We start from the raw sequence: 25656 nt of genomic DNA on the forward strand, positions 1-25656 counted from the left end.
AGGTCAAGGTACCTATGCTGTTAAGACCCTATTGGGGTGGGTCTTAAACGGTTTTGTAAAGGAAGCAAATGACAGACGGAAGATTGGCTTTCTGTCAGTCATTGCTAATAGGATTTCTGTTACCAAGCTGGAAAAGCTATTGGTTGCTCAGTACAATCATGATTTCGGGGAGGAATCTTCAGAGGATCATTTCAAAATGTCTAGAGAAGATCAAAGGTTTATGGAGATAATGTAAAAGTCAATTAGCATTGAAAATGGTCACTATTGTATTGACTTACACTTCAGAAAGAATGATGTCATTATGCCTAATAATAGGTGCCTTGCAGAACAACACTTAAAGGGCTTAAAAAGGAAGTTCAGTTGCAGCCAGGAATTTCAAAAGGAGTACACCAATTTTTTTGCTGATGTTATCGATAAGGGGTATGCTGAAGCAGTACCACAATATTAGGGGTGTCAAAATTAATTGTTTCTTTGGTGCACCGCGATGCAGACGCGGACAATTCGGTATCGGTTCAGTAATAATCATAGCCAGTTATTATGTACTGACGTCATTTATCTCCAATGCTCTCCGTCGCGAGGTAGGTGAGCGCGAGTATTTACAACACTCAGCCAACGCAGGGCCGGCCTGTGGCATAGGCACCATAGGCAAATTCTAAGGGCGCTGTATATCCAGTAGGGCGCCAGAAATGAGCGCGGTTCATTTGGTTTTGTTTTTGATATTCTTGACACACATTCAGTTACAGACGGCAATAGCTCAAAAACCTTTTACCCTAAAAAGATCTAAAGTGTGTTTCCTACAAAAAGACAAAGCTGGTTATGTTTCACAGCTGTCTTTCTTTTTTTTTCGCTCCACACTACGAGCACAGCTCCGTTTAAGCCCTCGCAATATGTGTTTAGCCGGGATAGCTAGTGCTGAGAGGAGCTCTCAGCAAGAGACCGTGGGAAAAGTGCCTCTTTTTTGCATTTTTTTTTTCAATTTTCTGCTTTGCTCTTCGCAAGCTCTCCCTGTTGCGAGGGCTTAAGTGTGTGTGTGCGTGTGTGTGTGTGTGCGTGTGTGTGTTTGTTTCTTTGGTGCTGTCTATGTTTGTGTTTGAATGAGAGACAGTGTGGTGTTGTGTCTCTGTGTGTTTACAGACAGCTTATTATAGCCTCTCCTCTAAATTATAACACTGTATATGGAAAGCATCGTCAATGCACTGTGATGCACCGAAATATCGAATTGAACCGAATCGAAGGCATGATAATCGTAACCGAACCGAACCGTGAGACCAGTATAGGTTCACACCTCTACACAATATCAGTTACTTCGAGATGCTGGTAAGGTGTGGTATATCCCACATCATGGGGTCTACCATCCTAAAAAGAAGACCATTCGAGTTGTGTTTGATTGCAGTGCAGTTTTCAAAGGAGCGTCCTTTAATTCAAAACTGCTACAAGGCCCGAATCTCACCAACACATTGTTGGGTGTTTTGACCAGGTTTAGACAAGAACATGTGACTTTGATGGCAGACATTCAGGCCATGTTTCGTCAAGTAATGGTGTCACAGAAGAATGTGGATTTTCTTCGTTTCCTATGGTGGCCCAACGGTGATATTACGCAAAGCTTCAAAGAATACAAAATGAAAGTCCATTTGTTTGGAGCTATTTCATCACCAACCCCCAGCAATTTTGCTTTGAGAAAGCTTGCAGAAAATTACAAGCATTGCTTTCCGAACAAAGCATTGAACTCTATCCTGCATAACCTTTATGTAGATGACTGTTTATTATCTGTTCCCACAGAAAGAGAGGCACTTCAAATGGTCAAAGACTTAACTGCAGTCTATTCCAAAGGAGGATTCCAGTTGTGCAAATGGATAAGCAACAGCCGTGAGGTGTTAGCAAATATTCCAGAAGAGCGTCTGTCAAAGTCAACAAAAGATCTCAACCTGGATAAAGACAATCTACCTGTAGAAAGAGCGCTTGGGTTGTGTTGGTGTATAGAATCTGATGCATTCATTTTCTAGATTGCTGTAAATGAAAGACCACACACAAGACAAGGCGTTTTGTCTATTGTGAGCTCTATTTATGATCCCTTGAGATTTCTTGCCCCTCTAATAGTCCCTTCCAAGTTGCTATTACAGGAATTTTGCAAAAAAAAAAAAACCCTTTCGTGCCAATGGTCTGAGTGGCTGCAAGATCTCAACAAGATAACCATGGTGAAAGTTGACAGCTGTATCAAGTCAAAGGATTTTGGAATGATCAGGACAGCTCAGTTGCATCACTTTTCAGATGCAAGTCAAGGTGGTTATGTCACTGTTTTCTACTTGCGTCTGGAAGATGAAACTAAAAAGGTGAGACTTTCCTTCATGCTTGGAAAATCTAGAGTTGCTCCTTTGAAACAAATAACTATATCAAGGCTTAAACTTGCAGCTGCTGTTTTAGCAGTCAGAATTGACCTGATGCTTAGGAATGAACTCCAATTAGACCTAGATAAGTCAGTGTTTTAGACAGACAGCCAAACTGCACTGAAGTATATTGCCAATGATGCCAAAAATTTCATACATTTGTTGCAATTAGAGTATTGGTCATCAGGGATGCAACAGTTGTTGAGCAGTGGTAATTCTAACATGCTAATGACATGCCAATCATGCTAGCAACATGCAATTAATATGATAATCATGCTAATGACATGCTAATTCATGCTAGAATTTTGCTAATAACATGCTAAGTCATGCTAGAATCATGCTAAAAACATACAAATTCATTCTATTTATGCTATAATTATCCTAATTCATGCTGGAATCATGCTAACAACATGCTAATTTGTACTAGTATTCTCTGTAACTTGAATGCACTCAGTAGGTAGCGTCAGAAAGCCGCATGTGTTATTCCTGTCACAAAATGTGACAGTAAGTTTGGTTGTGGTGCTTAAACGTTTACACTCGGAAGAGCAGCATTTACAGCAGATTTTTCTGTCCATAATATTGTAGTGATGTTAATGTACGGTAAACTTTATTAACTTAAAAATCATTTGACTAAGGTCTGTCTTAAAACTCTGAAAGAGTACTGCGGACGATGCAAACTAACTTTGCCTCTGAATAAACAAACAAAGACCACTAGTTGCTCACTTACCAAATCTGTAAAGACAGGATAATCAACACAAACTGGATCAGCGTCTTTATTAAAATGAGACGAGCAGCAATTCCGGATTTTGCCATTTCCAGATGAGAACAGCTCTCGGGGGAAAAAAAAAAAATCATTAGACGCGCGCGTATTAAAGAGCGGTGTTGTCGCTAAATCACGCTAATAACATAATTCATGCCGGAATCATGTTAACAACATGCTAATTTTTACTAGAATCATGCTAATAACAAGCTAATCCATGCTAGAACAATGGTAACAACATGATAATCCTAGCTAGAATCCTGTTAATAACATGCTAATCCACCCTAGATTTATGATTATATCATGCTAATTCATGCTATATAGAATCATGCTTATAACTTGCAAATCTATGCTAGAATCATGCTAATTCATGCTAGAATCAGGTTTATAACATCCATCCTAGATTTATGGTAATATGCTAATACATGCTAAAATTATGCTAAATACATGCTAATTTGTACTAAAATCATGCTAAGCCATGCTAGAATTATGGTAATTACATGCTATTTCATCCTAGAATCAGGCTAAAAACATGCTAATTAATGGTTGAATCACACTAATAACGTTAAATCATGCTAGTAATCAGTAATCAGGAAGTAGTTGCTCACTTACCAAATCTGGATAATCAACACAAACTGGATCAGCGTCTTTATTAAAATGAGACGAGCAGCAATTCCGGATTTTGCCATTTCCAGATGAGAACAGCTCTCGGGGAAAAAAAAAATCATTAGACGCGCGCGTATTGAAGAGCGGTGTTGTCGCGCGCGTTGCGATTAGCTTTGTTGTCGCGCGTACTCAAGAGCGGTGTTGTCGCGCGCCTACTGAAGGGCGGGACCGAGGGTGTGCCGCGTCGCGGGGGGACTTTTGATCAATTTGGAAGAGCACTTTCTATCCAGGACTAAAAAGGGCATGTTCACTGCACAGGTTGAGCCCTATGTGTGCACGTGCCTGACATCCATCCTAGATTTATGGTAATATGCTAATTCATGCTAAAATTATGCTAAATACATGCTAATTTGTACTAGAATCATGCTAAGCCATGCTAGAATTATGCTAATAACATGCTAATTCATGCTAGAATCATGCTAATTCAAGCTAGATTAATTGCTAATAACATGCTAATTCATGCTATATAGAACCATGCTTATAACACGCAAATCTATGCTAGAATCATGCTAATTCATGCTAGAATCAGGTTTATAACATCCATCCTAGAGTTATGGTAATATGCTAATACATGCTAAAATTATGCTAAATACATGCTAATTTGTACTAAAATCATGCTAAGCCATGCTAGAATTATGCTAAATACATGCTATTTCATCCTAGAATCAGGCTAAAAACATGCTAATTAATGGTTGAATCACACTAATAACGTTAAATCATGCTAGAATCATGCTAATAATCTGCTAAGTAATGCTATAATCATGCTAATAACATGCTGGTTCATGCTAGAAGTATGCTTTTAACATGCTAATTCATGCTAGAATCATGCTTATAACATGCTGACTCATGCTAAAATCACGCTAATAACATAATTCATGCCGGAATCATGCTAAAACATGCTAATTTGTACTAGAATCATGCTAACAACATGCTAATCAATCCTAGATTCATGATAATAACATGCTAATTCATGCTAGAATCATGCTAATAACATGCTAATCCATGCAATAATCATACTAAAAACATGCTAATCCACACTGGAATAATGCTAACAACATGATAATCCTCGCTAGAATCATGTTAATAACATGGTAATCCATCCTAGATTCATAATAATATCATGGTAATTCATGCTAGAATCATGCTAAATCATGCCAATTTTATACTAGAATCATGCTAACAACATGCTAATCCATGCTCGAATTATGCTAATATCATGCTAATCCATTCTAGATTCATAATAAAATGCTAATTCATGCTAGAATTATGTTAAACATGCTTGAATCATGCTAATAACATGCTAATCCATGCTAGAATCATGCTAATAGCAAGCTAATCCATGCTAATAACATGCTAATTTGTACTAGAATCATGCTATTAGCGTGCTAATCCATGCTTAAATCATGCTAATAACACGCTAATTCGAACTAGAACCATGCTAACAAACAGTGTTATGCAAGTTACTTCCAAACAATCACATTACACATTACTTGTTACTGTTATTTTAAAGTAATCCTTTAACTTATAACATTACTGTTTCTGAATTGTAATATTTTACATGACTCTTATATTACTTTTTAGTTACTTTCACCAAAATAACTATAGATTTAAAACTTTTAATTGTAAATTGACTAAATGTACTGCAGAGCATTTTACATCCATTAGAAAGCAATATGATTTAGCATTATGACTGTGACCAATGCAGGCTACTAACAATATATAATTGTCAACGCGAAGGCTCAAGACAATGCAAGAAAGGATGACAGTCAGAATCACAAATGATCTGAGGGTGCTTTCACACCTGTGAATCGATTCAGTTGTTCCAAAACAGACATTACAATTGTTACATTGTTGCACTGCTCTTGGTGCGGTTCGCTTTAAAACTGCAAAGTTTCTAAACAGACCAAAAGAGCTAAAACAAGTCATATGTGAGTAAACTCCTGACATTGGTCAGAGTTTCACGGTTTATGACCTCCCCCCTACTCATAATTCCCTCTTCATATAGCTGTATGCCTTTTACATATCCATAAAACGATGTGATATAAACGGGCTCGGATTGTATTGTTTTCTCACTACAATCTATCTGCTCCAGAGTTCGTTTAATTTCAGCTGAGACCACCTCATTCAAGCAATTTCAAAGCGATTGATTTGGCGCAGATCCGAGCGCGATTGCTGGATTCACATATGCCAAACGAACAGCGCTAACTGGGCAAACGAGACAGGTTCCAAAACAAAAGTCTAGGTGTGAAAGCCCCCTCAGTCTGTTTAAAGTATGGGTGAGGTACAGTGATTATCTGGCAATATCTGTGAATAGCTTGGGTATATTGATATTAGACACAACAAGCCTATATATGCCATGATAAGATGCAGTTTGTTTTCTTTTCTTATTGTTGCCATTGTTTTATTGACTTTAAATTCAAGTGGTTCACTGCATAATGAAGTGAGCATGATGTACATAGCTTTCTCAATATAAAGTGCAATTAGAGGACCAACCCCTCAACCTGTCATTTTAGGCCAAATGAACATATAGGCTAAAGCACTGCTTAAAAATAAAACAGATCAAAAAGAGATCTATATGCCTCTAAAAGTATTATATCCGTGTGGATAATGAACGTTGCATAAAGAATAAGATGACACACAGGCTGGCTCGACTGCCCTCCGTTTTACTTCGCTCTTTTCGATAACAACTACAACAACCAGGCATTTTCGGTACACATCACAATGCATTCTGGGTGCCGTAGTGAAATAACAATGCCACGAAATATACAACATTTCCATCCCTTTTAATTTTAAGGTCAACGTATTAACTTTGAACTAGCACCATGCAGAATGAATGTATATAATTCAGTTTACCTTTTAACATACTGTGAACTTGAGCTGCACGATTTTGGCTAAAATGAGAATCACAATTTTTTAGCTTAAAATAAAGTTCACGATTTTCTCACGACTCTGTAGATGTAAAATAAAGATTAATATGAGTCTGCAATTATTATTGTTTTTTATCAAACATGGTAAAACAACATTATGGTGTGTAGGTCTACTGGTTTCTATTAATAATTCTATTCTACTTATAATAATTCTGATGTTGAATTATGTTTGAGCTATAGGCCTATGCTTGCAATCTGTCATTGACAACATTATTAGACCATTTATTCACTGGTAAAATCAACATTATATAGACTAGAGTAGTTATACTGACACTGTAAACATTTATTTTCATGCACAACTGTGTGTTCGCTATAAAAGAAAAAACATATCAAATGCTTGTCGCAATCATAACTCTAAAATGAGATATGATTCAATGATGTGCACGATTTCGATTTCATTTTCACTGCTAAGTGCTGTTCATATTTTGCGCGCAGCTCCCAAATGATCACTCTGTTCCACAAACTGATTATTATTTACAACTTTATTACCTGTTATCCACAGCCTATGCAGGTTCTGTTCACTAAAGTAGATGTGCGCATCTATCATTAAGTAAGGCGCGCCCCTGTGGCAATCCCAGATTAATAAATGGACAAAGCCGAAAAGAAAATACAAAATTTTTTAATAACTGTCTCTTTTTCAACGATGTGTAACATTTCATCTCAATGTCAAAAACGCCTCTAAATCATCATATTTACACACATTTTCAGTTTCAGGTTTCTGCTCAATTTTATGTGGTGCTGCATTATTTAGTCGACTCTGATTTTGTGGTTCATTCTGGTCTTTCACATTGTCAACAGAGCAGTCCGGCGAAATGGCAAAGATAGCTGATCCTGATTGGCTCTTATGCGTGCATTGGAAATGCTGATTGGCTCAAGGCAAGGCAAGGCAAGGCAAGTTTGATTATATTGCACATTTCATACAAAGTGCTTTACATAAACAAGAATAAAAAAAAGAAGTAAAATAAAACAAAAAACAAATAATAAAATGAGTAAAAAAAAACATAAAAACAGGTAAAGTGTGATATAAAAGAATGAAGAAGAAGACAAAGAACCTTATAGAGTTAAGCTGGAGTTCAACTTTATAGATAAACCTTTTTTGCTTTCTAAATACTAAGCCTTAAAATGTTGAGAATTTATAAATAAAATGCCATGATGTAGATAAGTTGTTATTTAAAAGGAATATGTGAATAACTCAGTTTTGACAAAAATGTCATATACAACCTTATAATTTCAAGGTAATGACATGAAAAATAGCTCTCTGTTTTTGCTGCCATTACACATGAGTTGGAAGTTTTTGACCAGTGTGTAGACTGGAGTATTATTCAATATTTTGGTCTCATACTGATTAACTATGTCAAAGTTTGTAATTAACTATAAAGAGCACCAGCAGATCCGCTACTGGCATTTGAAACAGTCAATGAAGTATTGAAGGTATCGCCACTAAAAGACCTTTTTATGTTGTTTGTCTTATTTTCCTGTCTTATTTTGACTTGCTCCTGAATCCACCCTTACCATCGGTCTCTTGTTTCTTTATATTTGATGTATAACTTCCATTCATACTCCAAGCATTGATCGACGTCTTCAGTATTCTTCAATTTTCTAGTCTCATCTCAAGCCTTGGCAAATAACTGAGAAAACAGCAATGTAGACTTCTTACAAAGTAATTTATCTAACCAGCCAGGTCAGAGGTCATGGAGAGCTTTTGAGTGTAGGATTGGAAACAACTGTTTCCTGAGTTATTTGCCTTTTTTATCTTTTGAAGTGAATTTCTTTGTACATAAGCTGCCAGTTTGGATGTATATTGTACCATTTTAAAGCAGTTTTAATAAGACTGCTGAGAGTACACTCAGCCTTGGGTAAGAACCTTAACTTATAAATGACACCTTATACATACTTTCCAACAGCTGATATTCCAATAGCTTTCCTTTATAAATTTTTTTTATTAATATTACTAAAAAGCTAATATTTAATTGTCTTGTATATAACATACAGTGAAGATAAATATTTTCTCCAGTAAATATTATAACAAATAAATAACAAGTCTAGTATATCCAGATACATCAGAATAAAGTAGCTACTAGCTAACAATGTTTATAAATTACACTATACTTTACTACGCCTGTCTTATCTGCCTCAGAGCTAACTTACTCGAACTGTCTCCATCACTGCTCTTACCAAATCTCCAGTCTGCATCATTCTCATATCTATTCAAAAGTAGTATTGCCATTAAAACTAGATTTTATCCATAATGCAAATGTCATTAACATACACCTAATCAACAATATATTACTAGCATTCATGTTGTTATTGTTGCAACTTAAAAGTTCACAGCTGACCTTGCTAGCTAGCTAACCCATTGCAATATTGCACGTTACACTATTCCACAGTGTTGCCACTTGGAAACACATACATTTAAACGATTTACAGAAAACTTAATTGATAAAAAAAATTGAGTAGTGAATATGTCATCGTAACTTACTGGAGGTGATGTTAAAGATTTCTTTGTTGATCTGACATGAGTTGATGCTTTGTCTTTATTGACGTTAACGTTTGCATTCAGCAACTACTCACAATGAACGCCAGTCTGCCAGAAATCACGCCACAGAAAAACACTGCATGAGCTCTATTTTGACAGTCCATGCCACAGAGCGCAAAACGCAGGGCACAAATGCTTTCAGGGCATGTCAGAACGCATTTTTGCTAATTTAAGGATGGGAAAATCTGCTTTGCGATGTGGCGCATGGTCTAAAAGGGTTGAGTTTATTTTCTTAATGAGTTATAGGTGTGTTTTGAGAATAAACCAATTAGAGTCTCATCTCCCATTCCCTTTAAGAGCCAGCTGCGTCGCGCCAAGAGCGCATTCGCTATTTACAGGACGCAAAGTAAGTCTAAGTGGAATAACTGAGCATTTCACTAGCAAACAGTTAAAAAAGTTAACAGTTAACAGTTTTTTAACAAAAAACTGTTAAACAGAGCATCTGCTGCGTGAGAATGAGAGATAATGAATCTACTTTCACATTCGCTCTTAAATAGGGAAACCTTTACGCACAGACATCAATTAGTCTATAAATAAATAATTTTGTTTGTTAAGCGCAAATATTCGTTTTAAAACTATTTCTAAATTCAGTTCTAATTTCCAGCAAATGAATAAATGAATAATAATAACAAAATGTGCTCAAAAACCTGAGTTATATCCTAAAACACATGCTGTGCCCCTTATGGTCTAAAACCTGACAGATGGGCAAATCTAAGCTTGTTTTTAATAAAACAAATATAAATATGGATATAATAATTAATACTGCTAATAATAATAACATTATACAAAAGCAAATTGTTAAGAATGAACTGAAAAAGCCTCCCGAGATGAAGAAGACATAAAAGCAGTGGTTTTTCATATTTATGTAGGCTAGAAAATAATATGTTTTGTAATATTTTAATCCTTTATATTTATATCCTATATCTATTCTTATTATATCCTATATATCCTTAATATAAATTTTTTTCATATGTAAAGATATTTGCCTATTGCTCTCTTGTGCGTATTAAGCAGTGCGTAAGCGAGGCGCAACTCTGCGCCGGAGTTTAGACCGGGTTTGTTTTGGTCTAATGAAAAATCTATTATAGTTTCTCAAAATAGCAACGCGCCAGCCGTGCGCCTCAGAACGCCTTCCTTTTTAGACCAGAACGCCTATGGGCGCACATATAAGCACTAATGCATTTGCTATTTAAACAGCGTAGCACAACGCCTCAAATCGACTCTTGCGCCAAGCTGAAACTACTAAAAGACTACTGCGCCGCGCCTCTCGCCACATTGCGCCGGGTGTATGATAGGGCCCATGTCATGTAACTTAACCAAAGCACATCATTGGCCACACTAAGGTCTTCTCTTTCCAACTAAAACAATTCAATGTTGGTCTTAAAGAAACAGTGACAGGGGAATGAACACAAATGTCATGTTGCCATATGGCAACACCATGTGGTAGAGAGTTAAGTGTGTGAAAAGCCTAGAAGCTCTCTGATGTTTGAATGCTTGAGATATTGAGATATCATTCAGAATTGTACACACACACACACACGGAAATTTTCTTAGTTTATTTCTTTAGTTAATCAGGTTATAACGCCTATATGTATAACACACTTAATGATGTTACGTAACTGTACGTTCACACCGAAAGCGGCGAGAGCGTCCAAGGTCGCTCTGGCTGCCCTGGCGACAACGCTCTCTGCCTTCAGCTCCTGCGGCGAGAGCGTCAAAACTCGCTACATTGATCTCATATTTAAAGGAGCCGTTGCAGCATATCAGTTACATTCCTGCATAAAACATGTTTCTAGCGTGAAAATGTTTCGCACTTCTTTTCAAATTCATACAACAATGGAAGATCAAGTTGCGTGTGGTGTGGCTTTGCTCTATTTATCCAATATGTGTCCATATGTCTGAAATATCCTGAAGCAGCAGTACTGTTTTGTACTGTCACATTGCGTGAGATTCCCGCTTTTTTAAGATAAATTTATGTAACATTAATGAACATCAGTAACTCGCCAGTAACTTATTTAATGTATGTTCCTGTGGGAAAAAAATTGGAAATAATTGGAAATCCGGCGACCGCAATAATTAAACCCTTGGGAACAACTGTGGTCGGAACCAAAGTTCACAGGTCTGTGTTCTCTGAACTGCTATCAAGCGATCGTCTTCATTTTGATTGCTTGCCGCAAAACCGCGTCATAGCTCATTACCATAAAGTTGACTTCATTTCAACTCTCCTCGACGCTCACGCCAGCGAAGACGAGCCGCGCTGCTCCTCGCCGCCTATCGCCGCCGGCTCTCATTGAAAATGAATGACTTCCGGCTACTTTGACGCTCTCGCCGCTTTCGGTGTGAACGTACGGTAAGAGTGTGATTGTTGATGTTTTGAGATTGTAAGCAGCATGACCGACAAACTCTGTCAACTTTAATTTAGTTGAATCCCGTTGGTCCCGCGACACAGTCTTACATCTGTTAATTGTGTCTTGGATTTTAAAACTTGAAAAGGTCAACTCTGGGTCATTCTCAGCGCTGGGTAAATCTAGCTTTTTCTTTCACACTGCTTATAATTTACTAGGTAATCCAGGGTTAAGAACAGTGTGAAAAAAATCCTCACTTTTTAAAAAAATTCAAGTAATAAAACTGAGTGTTGAGGGAAAATTGATCAAAGGTTAAAGGTCATTTAGGCCTTATGCGGTTTCAACACTTGTTCTGGAATGAACCAATTTTCTTTGCTTTTCCAGCAGAATGGCTAGTGTCTGTCCTCTAGTGGCCTCTGACTGTTACTGTCTGAATTTACGTTTTTATTCAATTTTATAGATGTGGAAATGTCAGACCAGTAGATCTTGATTTTATAGGAACTTTTTTTTGGTCCCCGAGAGGAAAATGACCCCGAAGTTATTGTAGAAGAATAAAAAATAAAGTCTGTACAGTATAAACATCATTATATAAATCCTCTTAAAGAGATATGTTCAAGCCTCTGTGTGTGTATGTGTGTGTGTGTGTGTGAGAGAGTGTCTGCACAGTCCTCTACCCTATCCTTTTACTACATTGTGCTGTATTACTAAATTTGTTCACAATTTCCCAAAACTTAGCTCAGTTACAGTCACATCAGTTTATAAGTGTGTGTGTGAGTGTGTATGTGTTTAGCTTTCCTGGTGTTTATGTCCCAAAACTTTGCTCAGTTACAGTCACATCAGTTTATAAGTGTGTGTGAGAGTGTGTATGTGTTTAGTTGTTCTGATGTTTAAGTGTTCAACTGATGTGTTTAAGTGTTTCATTCACTGCTGTCTGCTTTTTCAGCATCTTGGCTGGTTTGATGTATTTTTGATGAAAACAGGACAAAGTATATTTTATTCATGTTTTTATTTACAAATGTTTTCTTTTGTTGGGGCTGTGCCCTTTTCTCAGGATCTTCTGTGTCTTTTCCAGGATCTTTTCTTGGGGCTTGATCTTTTCTTCTGGATCCTCTGTTGTTGCTGTGACCTTTTTTTTTTAGGATTCTTTGTTGCTGCTGTGTCCTTTTTTAAGCTCTACTGTTGAATCTGTAACTTTTTTAGCGTCAGGAACTGTGGTGCTCAGTAGTGCAAATAATCTTTCCCATCCATTTGCACTACATTCCTTATTTCTTATTCCTTGACCTGAAACATACAGACACACACCAAATCAAGGTTATTGATTCAGATTCATCACAATAAACAATTGAAATGTACAATAAAAAACAAATGAAAAGAGAATCTATTTTCCTAATCATTAGAAGCTGATCTACAGTTCAGTACCTTAAACCATTGATGGAGAATGATTTCTTCCAGAGGAATCCGCTGGCTTGGGTTTTCCTGCAGGAGAGCTTGAATCAAGTCACAGCATTCTGTGCAGAACGATGGTGGGAAGAAGTGAGAGAAACACATTATCAACTTCAACTTTACATCTGCTGTCATTTTATTCATCTATAAGATCTGACTCTACTCTCCTTTAGAATCAGAACATTGTCACCATTATCCAATATCCAACTCTTAGTTTTAATCCATCATTTTGTGTGATTTAAACTACAACTGCTCATCTATGATGTGATGAATGACGTCTTACCTTCGGACAATCCAGGCTCAGTCCAGTTTCCATCATCGATCCTCTGCGTGTCCGTGACTTCAGGAAATCGTTGACACAGCAGCAGGAATAACAGAACTCCTAAAGACCATACAGTGGATGGTTCTGCATGGTATTCGTCGTCCAGGTAGTACTCCGGTGGGAAGTACTCCTTTGTGCCTGAAGGAACAAGATTTGGTCTCAGCATGAAACACTAAAGCATGTTTTCTCTGTAACATGAAAATACATGATTGGTCAAATTGACAGTCCAGACTACAGGTGTTAAGTTTAATACATACCACAGAAACTGTCATAGCCAGATTCCTGGAGAAGAGCCCCACAGCCAAAGTCAATTAGCTTGACCTCAAGCGTGTCTGTGTTGACCAGCAGGTTCTCCAGCTTTATGTCTCGGTGAAATACCCCACGTCTGCAGCACATGAGACCGGCCGTTGTTGCCTGCTCCATGATCTTTTGAGCCTGGCGTTCAGTGATAGAGCCGAGAGACATTATGAAGTCGAACAGATCTACACATGGTGAAGGTCGTTCCAGGATCATGATGTAACGATCCTGCTGGTCCTGCCAGTCCAGCAGCTCAATGATCTCTGGAACCTTGCCGCCTCTATGAGCCAGTATCAACAGGCCGATCTCTAAAGGAAGGGGCTCAGGATGACCAGCCTAGAAGAAAGATTAGTTAGGCGGTGTTGCTTCCCCAAATATACTGTTGTCAGTGCCTTTACATGTTTAAGTCTACTTACGATGTTGATGTATTTCATGTTCGATGGCTTTCTGGCAATTTTTACTGCCACCTGTTCAACAAAACAACCCTTCTGTTATAATCACATCAAGTGCACTAAAAAGTGAACATAATATATGTTAAAGGGATTGTTCACCTCAAGGCCATCCTCCAAGCGCTTCCCTTCATAGACGCTGCCAAATCCTCCCTCTCCAATCTCCTTGCCGAGCTCATACTGGTCCAGAATGTCACCTGATAAAAGATGAATAATTGCAGCTGATGTGAAATGTCAAGCACTGACAGACACGTGTGTAATGTTTGAGGTGGAATAGACATATGCCTATATTCAATAATTCAATACATCGTGAAAATGAACCTGCACAATACTGATATGGTGGACACTTCAAAATACAGCAAACAGTGATTGAAACTTTTAGAGTGCTTTTAAAAAATATATTTATATTTATAGAACTTAATGTAATGTACTCTACTTCATACTGAAGAGGATCATGAGAGAAGGCCACACATTCTCAAATGACCACTAGATTTACCTTCAGAACTCTTCTTGTGGATCTGATCAGGAGTCTGGTCCTCCTCACTAGGACTGCTGCTGGACTTCTGGACTTTACTGGAGAGCAGCTTTTCAGGACTGTCAGTCCTTCTCCTCTTTCTCTCATTTTCCTCAGCAACATCAGTGGACTGAAGGCTCGTGATGGATATTGGAGGTGTATGAGGATGGAAATCGTTCACATGAGAGCTGTGACAACTTCGTTTTCTCTTTTGGCCACAGAGAAAAGTCATCCACTGGTTGTCATCTGTATTTAGAGATGTAAGACATGCATTAATGATAATGATAATGGCTTATAAAACTGATTTGTATTTTAATGTAAAGTGTAAAGACACACTTCATCTTAGAGATCAGAAACAGTCATGAATTGGGTTTCTTATAGTGAATGCTCATAATTTGCCCTCAACAAATCGGAATCATACACATGTTATGCCCATTATTGAGTCCATTGAATATTAATATTTATACCATTTTTGTATTTCAGTCATATTATTAATAATCTGCAATTATTTAAATGATTTATGTACAATACAGATTGTTGTAAATATTTCTCTTTTAGTGGATAAATTATGAGAAACGTTGATTACCAAACAATTGGTTCTACTTAGATTTGTGTTAGAAACCTAAAACAAGTTAAAAAGGTTTTTTTTTTATTGTATGTGTTCAGTTTTTAGTTACTTTACTCTCAAAATCATTCCTCATAAATCTGCAGACTTTTTTTTAACAAAATTCTCAGCAGAAATAGCAAAACATGTCCACAGAATCTGTCTGGGCCTATATGTACATGTACAGAGATCTAGTGAACACAAAACATGGTCAGATTGACAAACAGTGACTGGATTTACCCTCAGCGTAAAGGGAGAGCGGCTTTTCAAAACTCTCCCACCTCCTCTTCTTTCTCACTTGTATCTCAATCTCCTCACCAACACCAACAGGTGAATGGTTCTCAGCCACATTGGCGCTGGATGTTGGAGGTGTACGAGTATGGAAATCATACACTTGAGTTCCTTGAGAACAACGCTTTCTTTTCAATGCCATAATAACAGAATTCACTGGGAACACTACTATTACCAACTGCAATGAGAAGACGCAATGAGGAGATTCTGAACTGTCTTCTACTTTTAATGCTGCGTTCTTCTGTTTCTATGACAGCGCATTCCGGAACACTTGTTTACATTCAAAATCTCAACACCATAATGGACAAGCTATCTAAACTAGATATATAATAGACAGACAGGCAGATACAAGCTATAATCTTTAATTTTTCACTTCTCAATAATAAGGAACAGTATTTTCACCACAAATATCTACATAAATACAAGAAATAAACTTGTAAATACAACACCAAACTGATTCTAAAACATTATTGTCCAGAAACTAAATAAAACACTGTCATTTTAAGATTAGAAAATCTCAAATAATTTTGATTTAACTGAAGAAAATTATATTAAATGTTGTAATTGCTAACAGAACAAACTCAAAATAACATTATTAGGCCTACATTTAGTCATGTGACGTATGTATGAAGTAAAACATAAAACTAAGACTAACATTATTATCCAGTAACAAAATGAAACAAAGTAATTTAAAGCTTATTTATATACAGTAGATTTTAGCTGAAAATAAGTTAGATTTATTTTTATATATGAGCAATTCCAGTGTTATGGATGTGACATTTGCAGCAAAAACTCAAAACATAAATTCACATAGAAAATATTTATTTAACACTGTATTAAACTGTTTATATTTTCCAGAACAACTGACCACAGAGTTATGGGATCAGAAAAATATCATTCTGTGAACAAATACTACAAATTCTGTAGTATAAATAATTACCCTTACTTTTTCATAACATTACTGCCCTTTTAATTTATGAGCTAAATATTTAAGACATCATGCAGCTTCGGTCACGTGTCACGTCCGTAACGATTTAATGAAAAAGTTTATATTGTGGAATAAATATTATCAAAAATAAAATGAAACTTTGTATACAAAGCCAAAATATGTCCATGCTAATTATGATCGCCAACTCATCTCAGGTCTTAGCTCTAAACAACCACAATTTTGCGTTACGGACGTGACAATTTTTGAACTCCTTATTAATATAAGCTAATGACTAGCGCATATTTGTTCATTATGATGCTGCATTACAATTACTGACTTACATTACATAACATCCATATGTTATATCAAGAACTGAACATTTCAATTAACTATAAACCACTTTAGTAACATTTCAGAAATAAATGTTTAAAAAGAGAACAACAATTTACATATTGCCATAATTGGTGCATAATCTTGGTGTTTTGGCGATGCAGCACCTTGTGTTGAAGCACTTCTTGTTTCTTTTGTAGATAGGCTAACTGACCGTCAAATAATAGATTAAATAGTTAAGATACAATTTATGCCAAACTAGGAATGCTGATTTCGATTCATTTTGCCAACGAACAACCGCTCGTTAAGCGAATATTAACCTTTAACAGATAAATATAAAAAAAATTAATAATAAAAAAAATTGACGTGCCTATTTTATCTGACACATTAAATATTGCATTATAAAATACTGATTTAGGTTATTTTAACATGCGAACAGCATACAGAACTAGCATCTTCACGCACCTGCAGTGTTTTTTTTTAGCAGCATAGAAAAACCGAATAAACTAATAAAAAGAATAAAATAAATCCTGCTCTAGATCTTTTTCACTTAAATGACAAATTAAGATTACAAAACGAAAACATTGACTGAATCCTTTTTAAGGCTGTTTGTCCAATCGTGTTTTTTTTTTCTTCCGTCAATTAACGGAAAAAATGCATTCAATTAATGCTCCGCTGTTATAATATTACAAAACCTGTCAACATTTTTAATAGAAGTCATTAGTTTAAAGATTATATCTTAATTATGATTATGACTTATTAGCATATTTCCTCTGTCTTACTTGTGGTTCATGTGTGTACGCGCGCGCTGCGTATAGTGAAAGATAATGAACCATAAGGCTTTGAAACTATACTTTTCGTAAAGTATAGGCTAAGCATATAACAATTTTGTTATTTACATGTGATACTGCATTAATTTGCATACATGTTTTATAAGCTGTGAAATGAAAGCATCAGTTTGGTGCGAAGTTATCATAAAATATTTGGCTTTGTTTGATTTGTAGATTAGGCTATGTAGGCTATTTAAAAATGTATATAAGAACTAATAATAACTGTTCTTTTCCAAATGGAAAAAGGCTGGTTTGTTGGTTGTAGTCTGCACTAAATCATCAATTTGCCTAGTTGAGTTTAAAACGCGGCTCCAGGCATCACAGACGACCAGCATCAGCGCTGGTTCGTCAACTCCTGTGTCAAACTGTGGCCAGAATATCCTTCTTTCATTTTGGTTCTTTGGCAAAATACATCTGTAAGCACATGTGTTTGCACATGTTACTGTCCTGCGAGTTAACAAATATGTGTTGCTCATAGGGGCCGATCACAACGAACGCGCTATTTCATTTCAGTATGTGAGGCACACCGCAGTGTGTTTTATGTTGACAAGAAAAAAGGCGCGCGGTGCTCTTTTGTATGTCACTATCCGCTTGTTAAGTGTGATGTCACGCGGAGCAGCTTGATAGTTGAATTTTTTTAATAAAATTATGATATTCAAGAGTTGTAAAGTCATACAACTTTGGATGACTTGAAATTGCGACCACAAGTCTCTACTCCGTCATTAAAAAGTTCGCCATAATCATCTTGACAACACACTGCTGTCACCTCAAAGGAAACACCGCCTCTGCTTTCATTTGATTGAAGAATGAAAGACGCCACTGAGGTAACATGCTTTTTCCTCCGGAGCGCACAAAGCGCGCAATGGCAAAAACGCAAGGCGTGCAGGGCGCATAATCAATAACCTCCATGCATTTAGTCTTTTCCCACTGCTAAAGTGCGCACGCCGCAGGTCAGAGTGGGCCACAGCGGAGTTTTCATTTCATGCAGAGCATAAATATGTTTTTTTTATTTTATTAATTAAATAACTATTTATAAAGATAAATTATCAAAGCGACACAATTCATTTTCCAAGCCCTTTATCGAAAATCTAAGCACTTTCAAACCTTGAAAATATATAGCCTACATTAAAATGAAAACATTTTCAAAGATTTCCAGCACCTGGCAAATGCGCTTGAGTGCTTATTAAAATTATTTTACAGGCGGCAAAAATAAGAATAAAATCTTGATATTGATCTAAGCTTTAACTACATTATAGTAATATTATATTTGTTAGAAAATCGATAGGACCTGCAGCTGTAAATATTTCATTCAATATTTTACACAATCGGTTATAAACTATAGCCTAAAAATATAAACATTATAGTCATCCATCGTACATGCCTACAACCAATGACTATTTTTATATGCTTGTTTAACATAGCCTACACAGCAAAATATGGGGACCCAAAACAACTCTATGGGTGTTAATTTCAACACTTTGAAAGTGTCTCATGGGGTCCACTCAAAGCAGAGTTAAATCAACAATTTCAAAAGGGTTGGCACATTGACACCGAAGTAAGGGTTAATTTTAACTCTGGACAGATTTAAAAATGTAACTATATTTAACACCGCCTGGTGTAATATATTGTTATTTTATTCAACTCTCTTCGGTGTAAATATGGTAAAAAGGTCAAATAGACTGTAAATTACAAAAGAAAAAACATTTTATTTGAAAACATTCACCACTTCAACAATTCATTCAGTTTTTAAAATGCAACAATGTCAAATATGCTTTAAATGTTTTATTAGTACAGACAGTATCAACAAAATATGTATGACCAGTGCTCAAAAAGGCTATTTCAGTCCTTTGGTACAAACTTGATGTTTCATCAGAGCAATTTGAAAGTTCATATCGTCACTCATAGTTTTCTTCTGAACTCATAGTTTTCTTATGAAATTACATTTTAAACAACTTGGCATGCAAATCTTTCACTTCTGGTGTTTCCTTGGTCCTCCATATCAAACACAGCAGTTTAAATGAAGGTATAAATGCTGTAAACTTGTGTGAAAACAAACTGGAGCTAGGAAATCTCATCAAGCACGTCCTGTGAATGAAGTGCTTCCCAGCCACAGGATGACCTTTTTATCCATGACGATGTACAGTAGTAGCTGCTGATCGCTCGTCTGGTGGTTCCTGATGCACAGATATAGGGCGATGCTCATCTAAGAACTCTTCAAGACTCCAGCATGGCTAAGAAAAATGTTTGAAAACAAATTGCAATCAAATTCTATGATATATTTAAAAGAACATTTAAAGTAAATAAAACATTCAAGAAATCTAAACTCACCTTTTGAAAATCTTCATCATGATCCACAACTTGACTCTCCCAGCTGTTTGAGGTGACAGGATATGAAAAAGTAGAAAAAACACATATATCACTGTTGGAATCTCCAAAAACAATTAGGTTAACCACTATGACTAGAACTGGAAAAACAGGCAGCTGTCTGTCCAGAATCCTGAATTTAACACAACACTTGGAGCAAAATTTAGAGGATCTTAAAATCTTTTATATCATTTAGTGATGCTGACTTCCCCAAAATATTGGCCACAGTGTAAAAAATATTCATAAACTTACAGTTTTCGGTAAGCGTGTGCGTGTGTGTGTGTGTGTGTGTGTGTGTGTGTGTGTGTGTGTGTGTGTGTGTGTGTGTGTGTGCGTGTGTGTTTCTTTACCAGATTCAACTTGTTAGGCCCTTTCAGGTCCAGTATTGATGCCACCTTTCCTTGAGTCTAGCAGATGTTTCAGGTCCAAATAGAATCTAAAATATTAGGATACGCAGAAGAGGAAAAGTGCAAAGCAAAGAGCAAAACATTATTTAAGTAACAGTTCACCCACAATACAAAACTTATCACCTTCATGTCATTTGTTATTCTCTAATGCTCTAATACCCTCTCAGCTTATGTGAAACAAATACAGAACTTTATCAAACATACCTTCATTATTATCACCACATATGACCAAGAAGGTGTGCTTGGTCATTTCACCAACTCTGGAAATACACCATCCGTCTCTAATCAGCCACCGTCACAGGGTCTTGTGTTATTGTACAGAGAACTGTGGCTGTTAAAAAACAACAAAACATTAGTATCTAACACATATGCATAACCTTCAGATAAAAAAGAGAGATGAATATCACAAAGTATGCCTCACACTTTTTCAGATATCTTTTGATTCAGATGTTGATTATTGATAATAAATCTACAAATCAAACCTGTATCATCATTAGGCTGCTCAAATATGAATCAGTTGATTAATTTTACAGACAGGTGGCTGTTTACAACGCACTAAATTGTCTTTAATAAAAAGGAAATGTTGTGTACATGCTAAGTTTAGCCTATAGTTTTAAGCACAATATCATGCGGGAGAAAAAGCTTGACTAAGATGTTCCTGACTACAGAAATAGCCTAACTTACTAACGTCAGACATCCCGAGTTGGGAAAAGTCATTTTCGGGGGATACAGAGTTGATTTGCGGGAGGTAGCGGGAGAGATGAGAACCTGAAGAGCAATGGGATGAGTTGCGCGCGACGTACCTGAAGAGCGGTGGGGGTGACTTGCGCGCGACGTACCTGAAGAGCTGGGAGGGATGCGGTGGAGAGGGGTGGGCAAAGTGTTTAATGACTAGGCGGGAGACGCGCGATTTCCGGGAGATTATCATTCATTTGCGGGCATCTACTTGGGCATCTGGGAGTCTCTGTGCATTTGCGGGATAACGTTAACGTTAGTCCCGCAACTTCCGGGAGACTTCTGTAACGTTATGTCCGAGAAAGTGCAAACGCGGTCATTTAAAGACATTAATGTTATCATTCCGACTTTAATGGTTGTCAACACTTAATATAATTCAAGCGTACGTTATCACGCGAGTCTATGGACGGCCACGAATGAACCAGTTTAAAAGGGCCGCGGTGTTTAAAATAACCAAATTAACATACACTAATAACAAACAATCATATGTTTTAGTCAGGAAGCCTTTTACAAGTAAACATATGTTCATTTACTCACCAGATATGTTTTAGAAACTCTCCAGAGCTTATGGAAACCGTCCTGTGTTGCCGTTAGCATCCGGGCAGAGTAGGCTAGGCGGCTCCGGGGATTCCCTCGCTAGTTTGCTTCGAATTAAAGGAGAAGTGTCGATTTTATTTTACAAATGGGTAACAACGCACAAAATGGCATTAAGCGTGACAGAAATGTGTTGAACATGTACATTTGATGTTTTTATGCACTATGTATGCGTGAGCACATATAAAAACATTCTTGAAAAGAAGTCAATAGTAATGCAGTTAAGCTAGATACACAAACGACCATGAATGAACCGCAGAAGTTTAAAATTGTCACTCCATTCTTAAGTTATTAACTTAACAATATGTTTACAACTGTATTTCCTTAAAGAAAGTCAGTAAAATACCAACATTTAGGTAGTTTGACTCACCAAATGGTGTCTGGAAAATTCTTCAGTGACTGGGGCTGCATGAATTCCCGGATGTTGGAAATAACACCACCAAGTGTTGAAAAGATAACTCCTTGATTTCGCACTGAATAAAATCAATTCTAACTCTAATTATATTCATTTATCAAAATCTAACTCTTTAACGTCAACACTTTACTCTGAAATGCTTCAACACCGAGAATTTAACTCTGATGAATTTGCTGTGTACACAAAACTTTTCATAATAAAGTTTTCTCTCTCACCCTGGTCCTCTGTATGAACTTTTTGCAACCTGTCCTGAAGTGACTGCCGACGCGAAAAAGAAAGCAAGCGCAAGTGGACAAATCAAACTATTTATTCCATCGACTAACACATTAACTACAATAAACTAAAATAAACTTTGTCAAATATAATATTGCCATATCTGTGACACAACTAGATTTTTTATATTCACCACGTAGACACCGTCTTGCGCACTAACAGTCAGGCAATGATTCAATTCAAGTTTGTCTGGAAACACTAACTTTAGGAGCCCGATAATCATAGGCCTATTATAGTTGATTATGTTTATTATCAATTCTATATTATTCAGAGTATAAAAGCACCATGTTAGCATGCAACATTGTTTCCGAATTGAGTTTTGAACATTCGATCGTGCGTTAACCTTTAACAACACACATTCCATATTACGAATTAAATATAACAAGGTGATATCTATTTAAGTTTGATTAATTGTACAACCTTACCATTCAGATGTCTCAGAGGTTAAAGTTTATTGGTTTACACACCCAACAGATATCCACAAATAGGTCTTTGGTCAAGTTTTGAAAGCATTTATCTGATTTTCATAATGTGTCAACTGTCAATTTCAGAGCAGTCACGTCCGTAATGAAGACAAGTCACATCCGTAAAGATAGTTTTTCCTCATTAATGCAAAAATGAAAAACTAAATAAAACAAATTATATATGTCCCATGCAGAGCCAACCCTTATGCTTTTGACTGTTATATATTTTTTTGGCTTCTGCATTTTTATTCACAGAATTTTCACAAAGTATGTCAACTCACAAAACTCATGTCTTTTTTTGTCACGTCTGTTCTGCATTCATTTTGCCGTCATTTTAAATATAAAACACCTGCATAGACTGATATTTTTTTGATGCCTGAACTCCATGGTTAAGGGGTAGGAAAAATATAAACAGATATTTCAATATACTGTTAACATATACCTTCTCTGAGTATACGTTTCATTTTTTTACTGCAAATGTTACATCCATAACGCTGGAATCAGCCATTTATAGCTAGCACTATTTTCTATTATTGTTGGAAACACTCACATCTTATTACAGTAACTCGATGTTTTTCCTGCAAAGACAAGTAAGAGGGAGGTGACCACCTCTATCAAATTTTGTACAATCTCCACCTTTTAACAAAAATCAGGCAGGTGATACTGACAGACCCTAAGTAATGCACAAGTGCTGGTCATGTATTTAATTACATTTAATGTTAACAGTTTTAAATAAGATCATGGTTTGATAAAATTCCAACAATAATACAAAATGTGTTTATTTCAAGTAGCAAACATTTCATCATGACTACTAAATGAATAATGCCTGAATAGTGTCACGTGCTCATTCAAAACTTTTAATCAAGCATTGTCAGCTGTAGTCACCAAGCAGTGTTTAAAATAGTTTGTTTGCATTTATGTCTTTAAAATGTTTTGTGTATGAAATATTTGACCTCTCAGATGAGTGTCACTTTTACCTCAGGGCAGGCCTGTGCAGAGACTTTCGTCTTTTCGTCTCCATCTTTCAAGCTGGATGGCTTGATAACTTCCTCAACCTCTTTCGTGAGTAGAAGGTGGGAGAGCTGTGTGAGAGCTCAAATGTATCAAAATAAAATACTATATGTTTGTATTTTGAAAATACTACAAAATGCTAAGTAAGGGAGCATGAAATGTCTTCACAAACCCTCTATCAATAGGCCTATTGGATCAATCCCTTCACCATTAAACTGGCTTAGTGTAGTAAACCATGTTTGACAGCAACAGCGTTTCTCTGAGCAAGTTTAAGTCAGCTTCTCTGTCATTCACTTCTACTAAACATAAAACATGTAACTTTTGTTTCTCTTTGATTTTAGTCTAGATTTTACACACATTTTATACAGAAAGTATTGTCTTGAAGATGATCCCTTCAACGCTGTAAAAATCATTCAAAGCACATAATGAGTTGGAATATGATACTATATCCAACCAATCATTTAAAAATGTAAATATTTGCAGAGATATATAAAAATAAAGTGTTGCACATTGATACATTAAATACAGGGTATTTCCTACCCTGTTAAATCATTGTTGATAACTTTTGTGAGAATATTTAACATGATCAGTGAGTTCACATGGATGAATATCATTAATTATTACCGAAAACATAAAGTATAATTACAGTTTTTTACAATGGCTATGACAGTTTTTTCAATACATTTAACAAGTTTGCTAAACTCCTAAAGCAGCAACACACCTAAAACACACAATTGGCAAAACAGTTAATTTCATGCTCAAAATCACACATTATAAACTAAACTTCTAAACTACTTTTCAAAATACAATAATAAACGAACACACTACACCATGTCTAACAAAACACTGTAAACATGTTTCAAAATGAAATTATTGTTCAAAACACTAACACATGTTCTCTTCCAACAGAAACATTCAGTCAATCAGAAAACACTGACAATAAAACACTATCATCAGCTAAAATTACAGAAACTGCATTAGTTTATGTGTCAGCTCTGCCCTTATATTTGAAGTCTCGTTACAGTTTTGTTTCGTTGGGTTACGTAAATGCATGCATTTTCTTTCGTTTACGGCAAAAATTCTATACAAAACGAAGAAAAAAAATTGCTTTATAAAATTTACAGTTTATGTAAAAAAAATACAGACACAGAATTTCTGCAGTACAGACTTTTTTTGCACACTCTTAAAAAAAAGGTTCCTTGAGGTTCTATATAGAACCTTGGGGTTCTATACTTGGCCATTAGAACCTTTTACCCAATAAATGGTTCCATTTAGAACCCTTTGAGTGCGAAGAACCTTTTTGATTAAAATGGTTCTATAATTTTTGAATCATAACATAATTATGTAGTAAAGATTATAAAATAATTATAAGCTAACAACACAGAGAGACAAAGCTTTTTGAGTCAAAACCTAATAAAATGAATGCTGTGGTCAAAAACTTAATCAGTGTACAGTATGATGGGATTTTTTTCATGCAGGTTTGTACATTAAAATATAACTTATAGGTAACTTATATAGGTAACTTATAGCCTAGTTTATATATACTCAATGTTTAACATTTTTGACAAATTATTTTGTGAAATAAATAAAATAACCAATTTATTTAGACTCTGCAGCAACATGTTGTTATGGTTTAATAATTTATTTTAAACTAATAATCATAAAAAAAAAGCCCTCTGGTGACGTCATTGACAAGGACATCGTCATGGACTGGTCAAAGAGCTTCGAGAGAGTGATGGTTAATTTTTCGAAAGGAGAAGTCCACTA

At 36.1% G+C, this 25656-nt stretch overlaps 1 protein-coding gene and 1 long non-coding RNA gene across 3 annotated transcripts; both read right to left on the reverse strand.

Annotated features, from left to right (window-relative positions):
- Positions 1–12609: 12609 nt before the first annotated feature.
- pimr84 (Pim proto-oncogene, serine/threonine kinase, related 84) lies at positions 12610–17121 on the reverse strand. 2 transcript variants are annotated; one of them, XM_087295730.1, is made up of 8 exons: positions 15488–17121; positions 14626–14889; positions 14232–14326; positions 14097–14147; positions 13641–14016; positions 13345–13521; positions 13038–13126; positions 12610–12899 (listed from the first exon to the last, which is right to left on the reverse strand). In XM_087295730.1, exons 1-8 carry the CDS (start codon positions 15678–15680, stop codon positions 12888–12890), a joined length of 1257 nt encoding a protein of 418 aa, XP_087151856.1. In that variant the 5' UTR covers positions 15681–17121; the 3' UTR covers positions 12610–12887. The 2 variants fall into 2 exon arrangements, with proteins under 2 accessions (XP_087151856.1, XP_087151857.1); XM_087295731.1 differs by lacking the exons at positions 12610–12899; positions 13038–13126 and having other exon boundaries at positions 13260–13521.
- Positions 17122–19312: 2191 nt separating this feature from the next.
- On the reverse strand, positions 19313–22145 carry LOC137488517 (uncharacterized). Its single transcript, XR_015516766.1, has 6 exons — positions 22097–22145; positions 21670–21776; positions 20602–20728; positions 20341–20426; positions 19955–19997; positions 19313–19857 (listed from the first exon to the last, which is right to left on the reverse strand). It is a non-coding gene; the product is annotated as an uncharacterized LOC137488517 (long non-coding RNA).
- Positions 22146–25656: the final 3511 nt, after the last annotated feature.

This window comes from Danio rerio, chromosome 19 (genome assembly GCF_052040795.2).
Source record: "Danio rerio strain M-AB ecotype USA chromosome 19, GRCz13ab, whole genome shotgun sequence".
Taxonomy (NCBI): domain Eukaryota; kingdom Metazoa; phylum Chordata; class Actinopteri; order Cypriniformes; family Danionidae; genus Danio; species Danio rerio.